The sequence below is a fragment of the Ursus americanus genome, chromosome 1 (assembly GCF_024610735.1).
Source record: "Ursus americanus isolate L20-20 chromosome 1, mUrsAme1.1.p, whole genome shotgun sequence".
In the NCBI taxonomy this organism is placed as follows: Eukaryota; Metazoa; Chordata; class Mammalia; order Carnivora; family Ursidae; genus Ursus; species Ursus americanus.
Genome location: NC_142127.1, coordinates 100,572,588 through 100,586,941, shown reverse-complemented (window position 1 = coordinate 100,586,941; position 14,354 = coordinate 100,572,588). Strand labels below are relative to the sequence as shown.

Genomic DNA, 14,354 nt, shown 5'->3' with positions numbered 1-14,354 from the left:
TACATATCAAACAGGTCTCAAAATGGACAAGTTCCACAGTGCCTGACAGAGATTCGAATACTCTGAATTCACTCACTAAGCTTTGTTCTAGACATAAAACGCTGAAAAGATATCCTTGGTTTAAGCCCTCAAAATATTAGTCTATTAGGCAAAAAGATAATACACAGATCTTTATAATATTGTATTGCTATGTCAGGAACAGTGCTGATTGTTTAAGAAGCAAGAGAAGATCGTTAACCCAGCTTGGGGACCTAGGGTGGGAGAGTTTCAGGCACAGAGAACAGCATGTGCTAAGGCAAGGAGACAAAAGAACAAGGTACACTTCAAGACCTAAGAGGCTGTGAGGCTGGGGAACAGAGTATGAAGGAGACAGAGATGACACCGAAACCATATGCAAGCACGCAGATGCCAGGTCATGCAAGGGCTCACATGCCATGTTAAAGGTGTGATTTCCTATAGTGATTCAACCAATTAACCCTTCAACATCAAGCATTACAATGTCATTTTTAAGTATGCGCAAGAAGAAACATGGAAGTAAACATTAAAACTGCCTACTAAGATATATGAGCAAATTAAAATAGAAACTATAACATTGGAGAAGGGGATATACTTTAAGCTTATTCTCTAGCAAAGGTGGTAGGACTTCCACAGATCTATCCATGTTCTTTCTGGCCTCTTTTGGAACAACAACATATTTGGTGTGCTTTCTGGACACACATCCAACCACTATATGAAAGGGAAGGTACCTGTCTGAAGTGGGAATCAAATTATTGCAGAGGATCCTAAACCTTGTCTGCTCAACTGATAACAAGGTGGCTATGTCATAACACCCTAGGAAGTGAGATCCCTGAGCTGCACCCTTGCTTCTTCTAACTCTGCTTTGGTGAATTTGGGGGAGGACACATACGTGGGAAGCAGCGTTTGATGGGGTTTAACACTAGGAGAGGTTCTACGAGGCATAAACAGAAGGCTATCTTATCAGTGATCACTGGCCTGCCTGAGCAGAATCCTGTTTTAGCTCATCTGCTCTCATAAATACATACCATCCCCTCTGCTGGGCACTTTGGTTGGTAGGCTAGTTTCCGTCTGACTCTCTTCCTCGGCTTTTTCCGTTTGCTCAGTTTGGGGATCCTCTTTTCTCTCAAACTGTGGTGGTTCCTGAGGCTGATGGTCTGAAGGAGTACCTGGTCTAGCAGACGAGGACGAGGTCTGGGATGTTTCCTCACTAGCTTCTGCAATGTGAAGTGGTCTTAAATTAACAATTTAGGAAGCTTTTGGTTTGATGAAAATAAGAAGATAAAAGACAAAAATGAGCCTTACCAACTCCTACTCTATCTGTCTTCTCTCCCTCTTTCCTATTTGTCTTATCGGGTTCTTTGGCTTCTTCATTGTGGCTGCTCTCAGAGTCAGAGCACTCCCCACCTTCCTCTACAGGCCGGAAGTCCATCTCCTGCTCTTCTGGAATCGGCTCTTTCTGCACTTTCTGTATCAAGAAAATAAAGCCAAAGGTCAACAATACATTTGGCTTTGGTGGCAGGTCAGTGCCTGTTGTAACATTTAAAACAAATTTCTTACCTTTAGAGAGAGGAATGCTCCAGAGGAGTCAAATGTGCCCATCTCTTCTTCAGCATCCTCTAAGCACCACTCGGGTAAGCTATCCCGGTCATCGTCTATGCTTCCACTGCCAGAGCGCACCCTTCGGTAACCCCGTTCATCATCCCGATCTCGAAAATCAAACTCAAACCTTCGCCGTCGTTCCATGTGTTCCCGCCAGCCTGCAGAACGAGGGCCATCTGGGATGAGGAGGAGGATACAAACCTTAGAAAATTTTTATGACAGTATTTGAGAAAGAAAATCATGAATAGGAAATAAAGAAGAAAACTATGACTGGCTGTGAATTCAAATGATCAACCTACTAAAGAGAAAATTAGGCAAATTAAATGAAATTCAGAGCTCAGCATACATATGACATCACTAAGTGACAACAGTAGTTATCCTCAGTAAGTACTGAGCCACACGACATACTCTAAAGCTCTGAAGGATAAATTTTAAACAAATCACTTTTAAAGGACACTTGATTCAAAGTATATACTTTGGATGAGCTTTAGGTGTCTAATTGGAAACATCAATTAGCCATTCACGTGGCATACTCTTAGCCTAGGCTTGTAACACTGGATATCTTTCCATATTGAAGGCCATGCCTTCCCTCTGGCAGGCCTTCACACATTTCTTTCTTCTCATAAAAATATCATTCTTGATGTATAAGAGCAACTCCCTGTGGCAAATCCTAATATCGAACTCATCATGCCTACCTGCTACTGCTGAGATCCCATTTGTAATTCTGATTCCCAACAAAAAGACATGGAATCACAGCACTAACAGATGTCAGAGATTTTATATAGCCCCACTATCCTAATTTTATAGTTTAAGAAACAAAAACTCTGACACTAACTTGCACAGTGGCAAAGCAGAACTAGAATCTAATTCTGCATCCTCTACTGCTTTTTCCACAATAGCATGCTTACTTTCCTTTCCCTTTACTCTCATCTCTTAACTTTCCCTAGGGAGTTTTATTTCTGTATAATACCCCCAGGGACATTCCTAAATCCACCCTAGCATACTGTTTATTACATCCACTTTCCAACAGAAAAAAGACTGCTTAAGAATAAAAGATGCCAGTTAAGGTACTGTGTTTTTTAAGAAAGGGGAACTCTTGTTAATATCTGACAAACCTGACTCTAAGAGAGTCTTAAAAGGAGAGGCAGGTTTTAACCTATTAAAATTTTCGATCTTTGACTTTCTCTGTGGGGGATGCACAAAAGAAATGAGCCAAAAAGTTTAATGTTCTTACTACTGAGGCCCAATTTGCTAAAACCAGCAATCTGAAACTCAAACTGAAAATGAGAAGGCAAAACATTAAATGTCCAATAGAGGTAGCTACTTATAAATCACTCACACCAAAGTTAAGAAAACATTATTCCCACACTTCCCCCATCCTTTACTTACAACAACTATTACACTTCTATGAAAACTAAAGAACTTTATATCCAGATTGCTTAAATGCAAACCTAGAATCATTATTCAAAAGAAGTACTCATGATCAAATGTTGAATTCCAGAGTACTCTATTACTATCATTTCTAAACCGTCTGTTAAGTATGCACCATGATAGGAATCTATCCTTCTAGGCATCTGGCTCATGTTTTCCTCTTACTGAGTTTCTTAAGTTCAGCTCCCAGGGTGGATGCTTTGCTGTCCTTAATCGTCCCATCTCCCATACATATCCAGTTTTGAGCCCTACTTAAACCAAATGTAGCAGATAAGACACATCCCTAGATTATGATGATTAACCACTGCTTTTTAATGTCTTACACTATGAAAATAAAAGTCTGCTACAATTTTTATAATATAAAAATAAGTGAAAATCATATTTAAATTTTTAATCAAATAATAAAAGAATATAAACTAAGAAATGTTAAGAGTAATTTGTAACAACTGATATAATCAGACTTAACGTTTAAGATGCTGGGTTGAAAAAATAGATGGTCTTCTTTTTAAAAAATGCTTATTTCCAGTGTTTTCTCAGCCCCATATATTATATACCCCAAACTGTCTTTTAAAAATATATCAATAAAAAACTGGGGGAAATTGTTAAGTTAATGACAAATAAATAGGACATGGAAATCGAATATCAGAGAGAAAGATTTAAGAAAAAGACAACATATGTCCAAAATCTAAGTTGTTGGGCTGAGGAGGGTCAGTGGTAGAAAATACGCTAAAATTTTACTTTGTTTAACTAACGCCCTTTAATAGAATCGACATCAGACATTTGGGCTCACAAACACTGTTGGTCTTCCAAAACATTCACCTTGTTTGTTTTTGATCCGCTGGAATTTCTCTTCTCGCTCAGCCCAGACCCTGTCCATTCTTTCACTGAATGCTTGTTGGGAACATAGTCTACAAACCTTTTGCTTACAGGCAAGCTCAGCGCAAAATGCCGTGATGCCTTGAAGAGAACTGTAACATCTGGTTGCCCAGCACACAGACTCATGAGAATTGCCTAGATAACTGTGATGTAAACAATGCCCACTCATGACAAAACTCGTCCAAGAGGCAGCCATGAGGAAGTGGGGTAAAAGCATCAAAACTCTATACAAATATTAACTTGACTATGTTTCCACCTATCCATAACTAAATGGATATGGTAAAGCACTCTGAACGTTTTTATAATGTTTACTCAGGCTGAGACTAGTGATTTTGCTAATAACTTGATTTTAAAATGTAAATGCAAACAGTTTAATTACGATTTCTTCTACTAAAAGTGCGCTTCTTTGGCATACGGTTGATAGCTAAAATAATGTTATGCACATGAAATTCATAAGGCAAATACACACTCTTTGTGCACTTTGGTTCTGCATGACCCCACATTCAAACTACAGTGGCATCTGATTATCATGAGGCAGGGAATCAGCACTTTGGTAGGGGATGAACTCTGACACAAAGCACCAGTGTGTTCAATTACCAGCATATCTAATGTCAGGGAAGAACAGTTTGAAGCATTCTTAAGAGTCAAACAGAAGAACTTACAAAACCACTAATCACTACTATTCTCTCTCCTTTTTCTAAAGTTAGGACAAAAGAATAAACTTATGATTATGTTTTTGACCTGGGTTCAGAGTTTATCCTTCAAATAAGCATAAATCATTTTTCCAGGACAAAAAAAATTGAAAGAATAAATCTCTTATTTTACAGGAGAAGTACCCCATTTTAGGGAGAGCACATATTCCTTAGTGAGCATACATTTGTAAGTTTGAAAGCATGGTGAAAAAAATACAAAGATTTAGTGTTAGACAAAACCGAAGGAGACCCTCTCACGTTTTTTCAGTTAAAGGCAGGTGCTTCCCATTAAACCACACTACTTGCTCCAGAAAAATAAAAATGATTTTCATCAACTGAAGAGATATGGGGAATCTTCATGCTGAAATTTTTTTGTAGTGCTAAGACTGAGTATGATGACATAAATAATTAAGTCCTCTTTTTTCTTTTTTTTTCTTTACCTGTTCATCTTTTCTGCTTAATCGATAACAATTTCCACCAAATATTCCCTTATTTTGGTCCCTGTGTTCACTCAGCAGGAGCCTTACCAGGGCTGTGGGGCCGCCATCTCTCTCCATCCCGTCTCGGTCCAGCTAGTCGCCAACCTCCGTCTTCATCTTCTCCATTTTGTTCTTCTCTAAAAATACGCCAGTTTTCACTTTCTGATCGTATAAATTCATGCTTTCTTCCCACCGATGTTGGTCCACCTTCCTCAAAATTTGGTCTTCCTGTAATCAAAATAAGGAAACATGTGCCCCAGCCAGTAAGGATTCTGAAAGCAGACTGGAAGGTTCAGATCATGCTTTTGTGCAGATGTGCCTACTCTAATGCTCAGGAAGTGTGAGTAACAGAACTGCAGACATATGAATCTAGTATTAGACGTATTTCTTAAAGTGCAACATACACAGACTGGGCAACTGTTTTTTAAACAAATAATATGTGCATTATAAAAAGGGGATGCAATGAAAAGTGAACCAACCTACCTTACCAGGACATACTACTTTTTTTTAAAGTCATACAAGATTTTTTAATTATATGATGCATTTTTATTTATTTAATTAACTTCTACTGGCGATTCTGCCCAAATAGGCTATCTATAAAATTCAACCTATCTTTTATCCTAAAAAACACTGTAAATTCAAAAGCAGACAATGTGAACTATAATTTTTTCATTTTCATTTACTCTAACATCTATTACATTATAAGCATACAACAAATTGTTTCTGAACAGAATGCAAAACTATATGTAACCTAATGCCAGTCAAGAGTTCCATTAACGATGAAAGAAAGCCTGGTATACCAAGTAAACTAAATTGGTACTTTTAAAAGATAATTCCAAACTGTGCAAACAAATGATCTCTTTACTCACCATCCAACGTGTGCTAACATACACAATTTGTAACAGACTATATAAAATTTCACATTAAATTAGTTGAAAATCCAGAATATACACTGGTACCTTCCACTTATAACCTGTAGTTACTTATACTTCAGTGACAACCTCAATTCTTTGTACTAAACCACCATGAAAGTGAAAGAAAGTTGTACAGTTGCATCTGAAAATGACGGAATTCTAATTTCTGGTCATCCTCTTATATTCCATTTCATATGTATAAAGATTCAATATCCTGTTTGCCCAGTTACTGGGTTGTTACCACGTATTATTCTATTGAAGGATAAAATATTTGGAAATTTGCTGGACAAAATACTACCTGCTTTCTAATTATTGCAGGCAGCCTCTAAGATAGTCCCCAACAAGCCCTGCCTCCTGGCTATTGTGTAATCCCCTCGCCTAAGTGTGAACTGCAATTATTGGCTAGTTCCCCCCTACAAACGGAATACAGCAGAAGTGATAAGATGTCAGTGCCAATATTAAGTTAAAAACAACTGTAGAGGGGCGCCTGGGTGGCACAGCAGTTAAGCGTCTGCCTTCGGCTCAGGGCGTGATCCCGGCGTTATGGGATCGAGCCCCACATCAGGCTTCTCCACTATGAGCCTGCTTCTTCCTCTCCCACTCCCCCTGCTTGTGTTCCCTCTCTCGCTGGCTGTCTCTATCTCTGTCAAATAAATAAATAAATAAAATCTTTATAAAGAAAAAAAAAAACAACTGTGACTTTCATCTGGGATGCTCTCTCCGTGGCAAAACGGCCATGTCGTGAGGCAGCCCTGTGGAGAAGCTCACATGACACAGAACTGAGGCCTGCCAACAGCCACATGAGTAAGCATGGATCCAACCCCAGTCAAGCCTTCAGATGACTACAGTGGTGGCTGACACCGTGACTGCAGCCTTGCAGCCTCATGAGACACCCACATCAGAGCCAACCAACTATGCTGCTCCTTCCTGACCCACAGAAACTGAGATAATGTTTGTTGTTTTCAGTTACTAAGTTTTGAGGTATTTTGTTACACAGTCATAGACAATAAAAACACCTACCAAAAAAAACAAAAAAACAAAAAAACAAATGCTCATTCATCAGTTTATTCTTCATAACAATCCTCAATATTTGAAGTTATCTTGGGGCACCTGGGTGGCTCAGTCAGTTAAGTGGCTGCCTTCAGCTCAGGTCATGATCCTAGCATCCTGGGATTGAGCCCTGCCATCAGGTTCCCTGCTCCCTTGCTCAGCAGGGAGCCTGCTTCTCCTTCTCTTGCTCCCCCTGCTTGTGCTCTCTCTCCCTCCCTCTCTCTGTGTCAAATAAAATCTTTAAAAAGAAAATATTTGGGGGCACCTGGGTGGCTCAGTTGGTTAAGTGTCCACCTTTGGCCAGGGTCATGATCCTGGGATCCTGCGATCAACCCCGTGTGGGGCTCCCTACTCAGGGAGAGGCTGCTTCTCCCTCTCCCTCTGCCCCTCCCCCTGCTCATTCATTCTCTCCCTCTCTCTCTCAAATAAATAATCTTTAAAAAAATATCTGAAGTTATTTTTTCTATTTTATAGCTGAGAATACTGAGGCTTTTCAAAAGGATAACATAAGGGAACTGTCCAAAATCACACTATTTAAAGGGCATAGACAGGACTGAAATACTAATCTTCCGACTCATTCAACAAATATCTATTGCACATTAAGCACCAAATTTTATGAATTCAAATACAGATATATTCCATGTCTGCCCTTGCATTCAGAGGCCGTCCAGGTTCTCTTGCTCAGAATAAGAAGGGCAACCCATTTTACAAAGTACCACATCTATTATACGACTTGATGAAAAATGTAGCTATACTCAGAAAAAAACAGCAAATTTTAAGGAAATCCCCAATACAGGGGCACCTGGGTGGCTCAACTGATTAAGTATCCAAGCATCCAACTCTTGACTTTGGCTCAGGTCACTATCTCAGAGTCGTGAGATCGAGCCCCGGATCAGGCTCCATGCCCAGCAGGGAATCTCTTTGAAATTCTCTCTCCCTCTCCCTCTGCCCCTCCCCACACCATGCTGACTCTCTCTCTCTAAAATAAATAAATAAATCTTTAAAAAAAAATCCCTAATATATAGATAGGCAGACAGACAGACAAATAAAAACATAAAAATAAATGATGGGAAATGGCTTTTAACCCACATAATCAATCACAAGCAGTCATGCAATGATTTGGGAATACAGTACTAATCGCATGATGGATACACCAAATGGAACACTCACTTTCTTTCACCTACTTTTACCCTAAGCCTTTGAAAAACTAATGAACATAGCAAAGCAAGCAAAAGAGTACAAATGGCAAAAGGCTCAACTCATCAAAAACTGGTGTCACTATTATTTTTTCTAATAAATGATACTGCAAAAAATTATTAAAAATAAAAATACTAGTAATCTCTCAATCTTACAACTCTATCTGTAGTTAGCTTTTACTTAACTTTAAATTTTTTTATAGTTTCAATCAGTATGCCTACTATTTTGCATAGCAAATACTTCTCTGTGATTATACATCCTCCCAATCATACAAATGGGTACATACCAGGTATACCTTGCTGCTACAGCATAATCTACTAGATTATTCCCCACTGGACATTTACTTTATAACCAATTTTTTGTGAACTATAGATAACGAGACAAGAAATACCTGCTCTTCTGAACTATCTCTTCTGAAAAAAACTTCAGAAGAATGCAATTACTAGGTCAAAAGACAGACTTCGTCCACTGCCTTTTTCCCTCAAAAAAAGGGTCAAATCAACACACCAGTTCGCATTATTGACACTAAGTGCTGCTATCCTTTTAAAACTCTTACCACTTTAATAGTTGTAAAGTGGTACACTAATGTGGCTCAAATATGAATTTTTCACGTTGTTTACTGACCTTATGTCCCTTTCTGTAAATTGTTTACATTTTTTTCTAAACTAACAGCTTCTTTACCTTTGGACCTATCAGTCTTACATATATTTTTCATATTAGTACCTAATATGAAAAATATAAAAAACAGGATGGGGCAGGGGCACATGGCTGGCTCAGTCGGAAGAGCATGTGACTCTTGATCTTGGGGCTATAGGTTCAAGCCCCACATTGAATGTAGAGATTACTTAAAGATAAAATCTTAAAAAAAAAAAAAAAGAAGAACAAGGCAAAAATAGAGAATATATAGGAAAAAACAAAATCTGGCTTTTCTACTTATTGAAAACTATCTTGTAATTTTCAACCCGTACTTCATGTTTGAATGACAATGCCATACCTTGTTCCAAAAACAATTTGAGACCGGTATTTTGAAGATAAGGAAGAGCACAGTACTAAACAAAGAATAAAAATCTTGGTGTCACTACACCTGATTTTAAATTTTGGCCCCAATTCTGATCTATACACCTTGACTTAAAAAAAAAAAAAGAAAAGACCCAATTCCCAATTTAAAAAGTGTGTGCGCGTGTGTTGAGGTAAGGCTGCCTGAATTTACACGAACACCAGCCCATTCTAGCTCAAAAATTCTATAGCAAAGGAGTTCAGGGCACCTGGGTGGCTCAGTTGGTTGGGCAACTGCCTTCAGCTCAGGTTGTGATCCTGGAGTCCCAGGATAAAGTCCTGTCGCATCTGGCTCCCTGCTCAGCAGGGAGTCTGCTTCTCCCTCTGACCCTCTCCACCATGCTCTCTCTCATTCTCTCTCAAATAAATAAATAAAATCTTTAAAAAAAAAAAAAAAAAGGAGTTCAAATTTTGTTACTAAGTGCTTGTTTCCTCAACTGCAATACACTTTTTGATATGTCAAATATTACATACTTAATAACTGCAACAGAAAGATTAAGGTGACAACTTCTCCAGTAAACCAAGGAAAGACAGAATAATGTAATTCAAACATGCAAAACATCCCACATTTAAGTGCAAGGTTGGGGGTGCCTGGGTGGCTCAGTTAGTTAAGCGTCTGCCTTCGGCTTGGGTCAGAATCCCAAGGTCCTGGGATTGAGCCCCGCATCAGGCTCCTTGCTCAGCAGGTAGTCTACTTCTTCCTCTGCCGCTTCCCCTGCTTGTGCTCTGTCTCTCAAATAAATAAATAAAATCTTAAAAAAGAAAAAAGAGTAAGTGCAAGGTAGGTGGAGTTCCACCTCAGAGGATCACTGTCATTTTCTTTTTTTTTTTTTTTTTTTTTAAGATTTTATTTGAGTGAGAGAGAGTGCACACAGGGGGAGAGTGAGAGGGAAAAGTAGACTCCCAACTGAGCAGAGAGCCTGATGTGGGGCTTGACCCCAGGACCCTGAGACCACAAGTGGAGCAGCAGGCAGACAATCACCCAAATGAGTCACCCAGGCACCCCTCACTGTCATTTTCATAAGAGAAGGGTGAAACGAATTCAAGAACTTTTACGTGGACTTCACGCATCTCCTCCCCCTCCCTTTATGCAACTTATTCCTAAAGTATAACATTCTTGCCAAAAAGTGCATAAATCACAAATGTACAATTCAAAGAGTTTCCATAAAGCAAATATAACCACATAACCAAGATTTTAAAAAAAGTATCAGGAGCGCCTAGGTGGCTCAGTTGGCTAAGCTTCTAACTCTTGATTTCAGATCAGGTCTGAATCTCAGGGTCGTGAGTTCAAGCCCTGCACTGGGCTCCACACTGGGCATGGAGCCTACTTAAGAAATAAAAAATTAACTGAAATAAAAATAAAAAAGAAAATATCAGGAGTTCTCAAAAATCATGTCCCTGCAGTCAACCCTTCCCAAAGTAAGCACTATTTCTGACTTTCATCTCCAAAGATTATTTTTGCCTGCTTTTTTAACTTTTTTTAATGCAGATGGAATATTCATTTATGTCTGGCTTCTTTCACTAAACATTATAGGAGATTCATACACAATATTACACAGAACAGTAGCTTGTTCTTTTACACTGCTATACAGGATTTCATTGTATGGACAGACTACAATATATTACTCTGCTGCTGATTTAGGATGTTCCTAGATTTCTGCTATACGAATTGTGGTGCTATGAGCATTCCTAGATATGAAATTTAGTGTATGTTTGTATTTCTGTTGGTATATGCTTAGAAGTGAAATTGTCAGGAGTGAAATACGGTATATTCAACTTTAGTAAGCACTACCAAATATTTTCCCAGAAAAATAGTACTAAATTTACCATTTTTTACCTGTTTCGTTTTACTTAAACCTCTAGCAAACATTAACATGAGTGCTTCCTATGTAGACAAACACAATTAAAGACAAAGGATTAAAAATAAAGAAGAGACTCAGACATAGCATCTACCCAGCAGGTCCATAGCCCAGGGACACACATGTAAACAAATGCATCCATTTATCTCATCTAATCATCATTATAACCACAAAAATTAAGTTAAACATTATCATCTCTATTGTTCCTGTGAGGAAAGGGATACCTGTAGGGGGAATTTCCCAAGGTCACATACCTGAGCAGTGACCAAATCAGAAACAGAATACAGGTGTTCAAACTCCTAATCATGGTTTACTCACAAATTTAACCCACTGGAAGAAGCAAAAAACTCTAGAAAAACTAATGGAGAAAGAGGAAGCTCTGGGATCAAAGTCTAACAAATTCTAAAAGGGCAACAGACATACTATGCATGGGTACAGCTTATAGACAAAGACCACCAACATCTCTATAAGGAGAAGATAGAACGAAATGTATTAATCTTCCAACAGAAATTATGTCAAGGGGCGCCTGGGTGGCCCAGTCAGTTAAGTGTCTGCCTTTGGTTCAGGTCATGATCTCAGGATTCCTGCTCAGTGGGAGTCTGCTTCTCCCTCTCCCTCTGCCCTTTCCCCCTGCTTGTGCTCTCCTGAATGAATGAATGAATGAATGAATGAATGAATGAATGAATGAACAAATAATAAAACTGTTTCAAAATACATACCCCTGAAAAAAATGTTAAGACCAATCTCTTCACTATGAAAATTTTATTCCAGAACTTATTTTGAGGGGAAAAAAATGACTTCAAGCACCATCTAATAAAATACACATTTCCAATTACTACTAATGTAACTAAAAATTACACTGCATGCAAGAATTGCTCTAAAGCATCAAAATAAATCCTGTATCACCTAAATGATTACAGTATATTTGTATTTGTGTAGATTTGAGTGGGCAGTGAAAATGTCAAAGAGAATTAGATCTATATGATTTGTTTTAAAAAACACATACATTTGTTTATTACTGATATAATTTAAAATAAAAGCTAAATATTAAAAGTCATTCCCAGGCAACGTAGAAGATGCTATCTAAAGTTCCTTTCAGGTCTACAAACTCCAGAATTCCACAGTGGCCAGTGAGGGACACCCACAAGGCCCTTCTCAGCATTTCAAACCAAAGTCCTCCTCCTTCCATAATACCAGCACGATAATAAAGTTGAGTAACCAAATATTTTAGTTTACTTCTTAAATTCTTAAGAGAATAACTGATAAACAGGATTGAAAAGTAAATGTAATTGAATAATTTACAAATTTAATGCCTGACCCAAGTATTCCTAACCTATAGTCCATAAATGAACTTGGGGGCTATGAATCCTTAAACCAAAAGCACATATTATGCTGGCATGTTTTCTTTTATCAGGGAAAATGGTCTAAGGTTTTTGTAAGAGTCTTAAAGAAGTATCTATGACCTTCAAAAGATAAATACAAATTTAAAATGTATTTTCTTTTACTCAATATAGCAAACATGACCGTTTTATGATCAAACTATATTACCTATATAATACATGTTATGTTCTCATAGCAACAGTAACCAGAAATGTATAAAACATGCTAAAATGCAAATGTACAACATAAACAAACATTTTCCCAATGGCAGTAAATACTTGGTCATTTCTGACTTAATGTATTAAGTATGAATAGGATTCTTCTAAAAATAAAATTAAATTAAAATGTAACATTGGTTTTAGTCTGGTCTAATTGAGTAGACTTCCTAAGGAGAAAGAGCAGTAAAAGGGCACCTGTGTGCATGTTTGACTCACAGCCAAAAACGGTGTTTATGGAAAACTTCAGATGGAGCAAAGAGGCACTCAGCCAATAAAATCTACAGCTGTGAGACTTGGAACTTACAAGTGTCCAAACTCCAAAAGCAAAAGTGGAATTATGGGACAGACTTTGAAGCTTGTTTATGTGCAAATTTTTCTAGTAAGAAACTTTGTATTCCTCTATTCAGATATATAGTCTCTGACCGACACTAAAAATATTTTCTAACACCAGAGAAAATAATGAAAGGAAATCCCATCCAGGTGTTGATATTTACTTTTTTTCCCTATAATCAATTATAAACAAAACTCAGGATGGCTGGGAAGGAGAAGTTTAAATCTTATATCCAGAGATTTGTAACTTTTCTCCCATCCTAACTCCTAAGAGGTTACAAACTACTCCACTCATTAACATTGGTCCTGAAAACACAACAGTTCCTGGCTGAAAAAGACAGACTGGAGGGGGTGCAGCGTATCAAAATCTCCTTGAAAAAATACCTCTTGCGGTCTGAATATACCCCATATTCCTACAACTCTCACGTTCAGTCATCTGATGGTATACACCCAGACACTGCCTCAAATCTCTGGGGAAGAAGATGATAAGCAGGTAGGCTTGAATACAGAACTGGAAAGGGACTAGGCAGCTTCTAAAGAAAGCGAAGTATACCACGTAAGAAAGAACACAGGAGACAGAGCTAAAGTTTCAAAGTTGGGAGATTATTCATGTACACAGGTAGGACACTAGACTCCAACTACAGCATTTGTTACTCTCAAGTACAAGTTGGCACAGTTATGGACTACATACTAGATTACCTTAGCCAGAAAGAAAATCAAACACCTTTAGGGACAGAGATTTGAATTTAATAAAGAATAATGTATCTAAAAAAAAAAAAGAAGAAAAAGAAGAAGAATGTACCTGGTCTTGGCACCTTGCTTAAGCATAATTTTTAATAAAAAATAAATCAAAGAACAGATATTTAGCATTTATGTTCACAGAAGAAATGTTTTAGAGTCATCTTCAACTGAAATCAGTAAATCTGTTTAGATAGAAGGGCCCATGTGTTTTAGGGTGAAGTTTATATATACCATCTATGCCAATATCAGTTTCATCTCAACTAACCTGGTTGAGGTTTCAACCAGAAACGAACTGAACTGCTCAGGTTATTAAAATGGGAGTACTATGCTCCTGAGTGGACACTCCAAAGCCGGTCTACAATATCCATATAATTATCAACTAGGAATCACTGTCTATAAACCATAGCAAGACTCAAATTGTAGAAATCAAGAAACCAGAACCCTTCTTTACTTGAGACGTTTCTTTCTTGACAATCATTCTGCCAAATCTGAAACAGAGTATATTATGGAAAGA

The 14,354-nt window shown here is 37.9% G+C and overlaps 1 protein-coding gene across 6 annotated transcripts in view; it reads right to left on the bottom strand.

The window, feature by feature from the left end:
• GIGYF2 (GRB10 interacting GYF protein 2) overlaps window positions 1-14,354 on the bottom strand; it is a 145,914-nt gene that overhangs the window by 58,610 nt on the left and 72,950 nt on the right. For 5 of the 6 annotated variants that reach the window (XM_045794109.2, XM_045794112.2, XM_087864414.1 and 2 more), the window contains 4 exons: window positions 5,144-5,323; window positions 1,576-1,793; window positions 1,321-1,483; window positions 1,044-1,232 (listed from right to left, as the gene is read on the bottom strand). In XM_045794109.2, the coding sequence (XP_045650065.1) occupies window positions 1,044-1,232; window positions 1,321-1,483; window positions 1,576-1,793; window positions 5,144-5,323 (750 nt within the window). The remainder of the gene's footprint in view (window positions 1-1,043; window positions 1,233-1,320; window positions 1,484-1,575; window positions 1,794-5,143; window positions 5,324-14,354) is intronic. The other variant, XM_045794111.2, reaches the window with a different exon arrangement.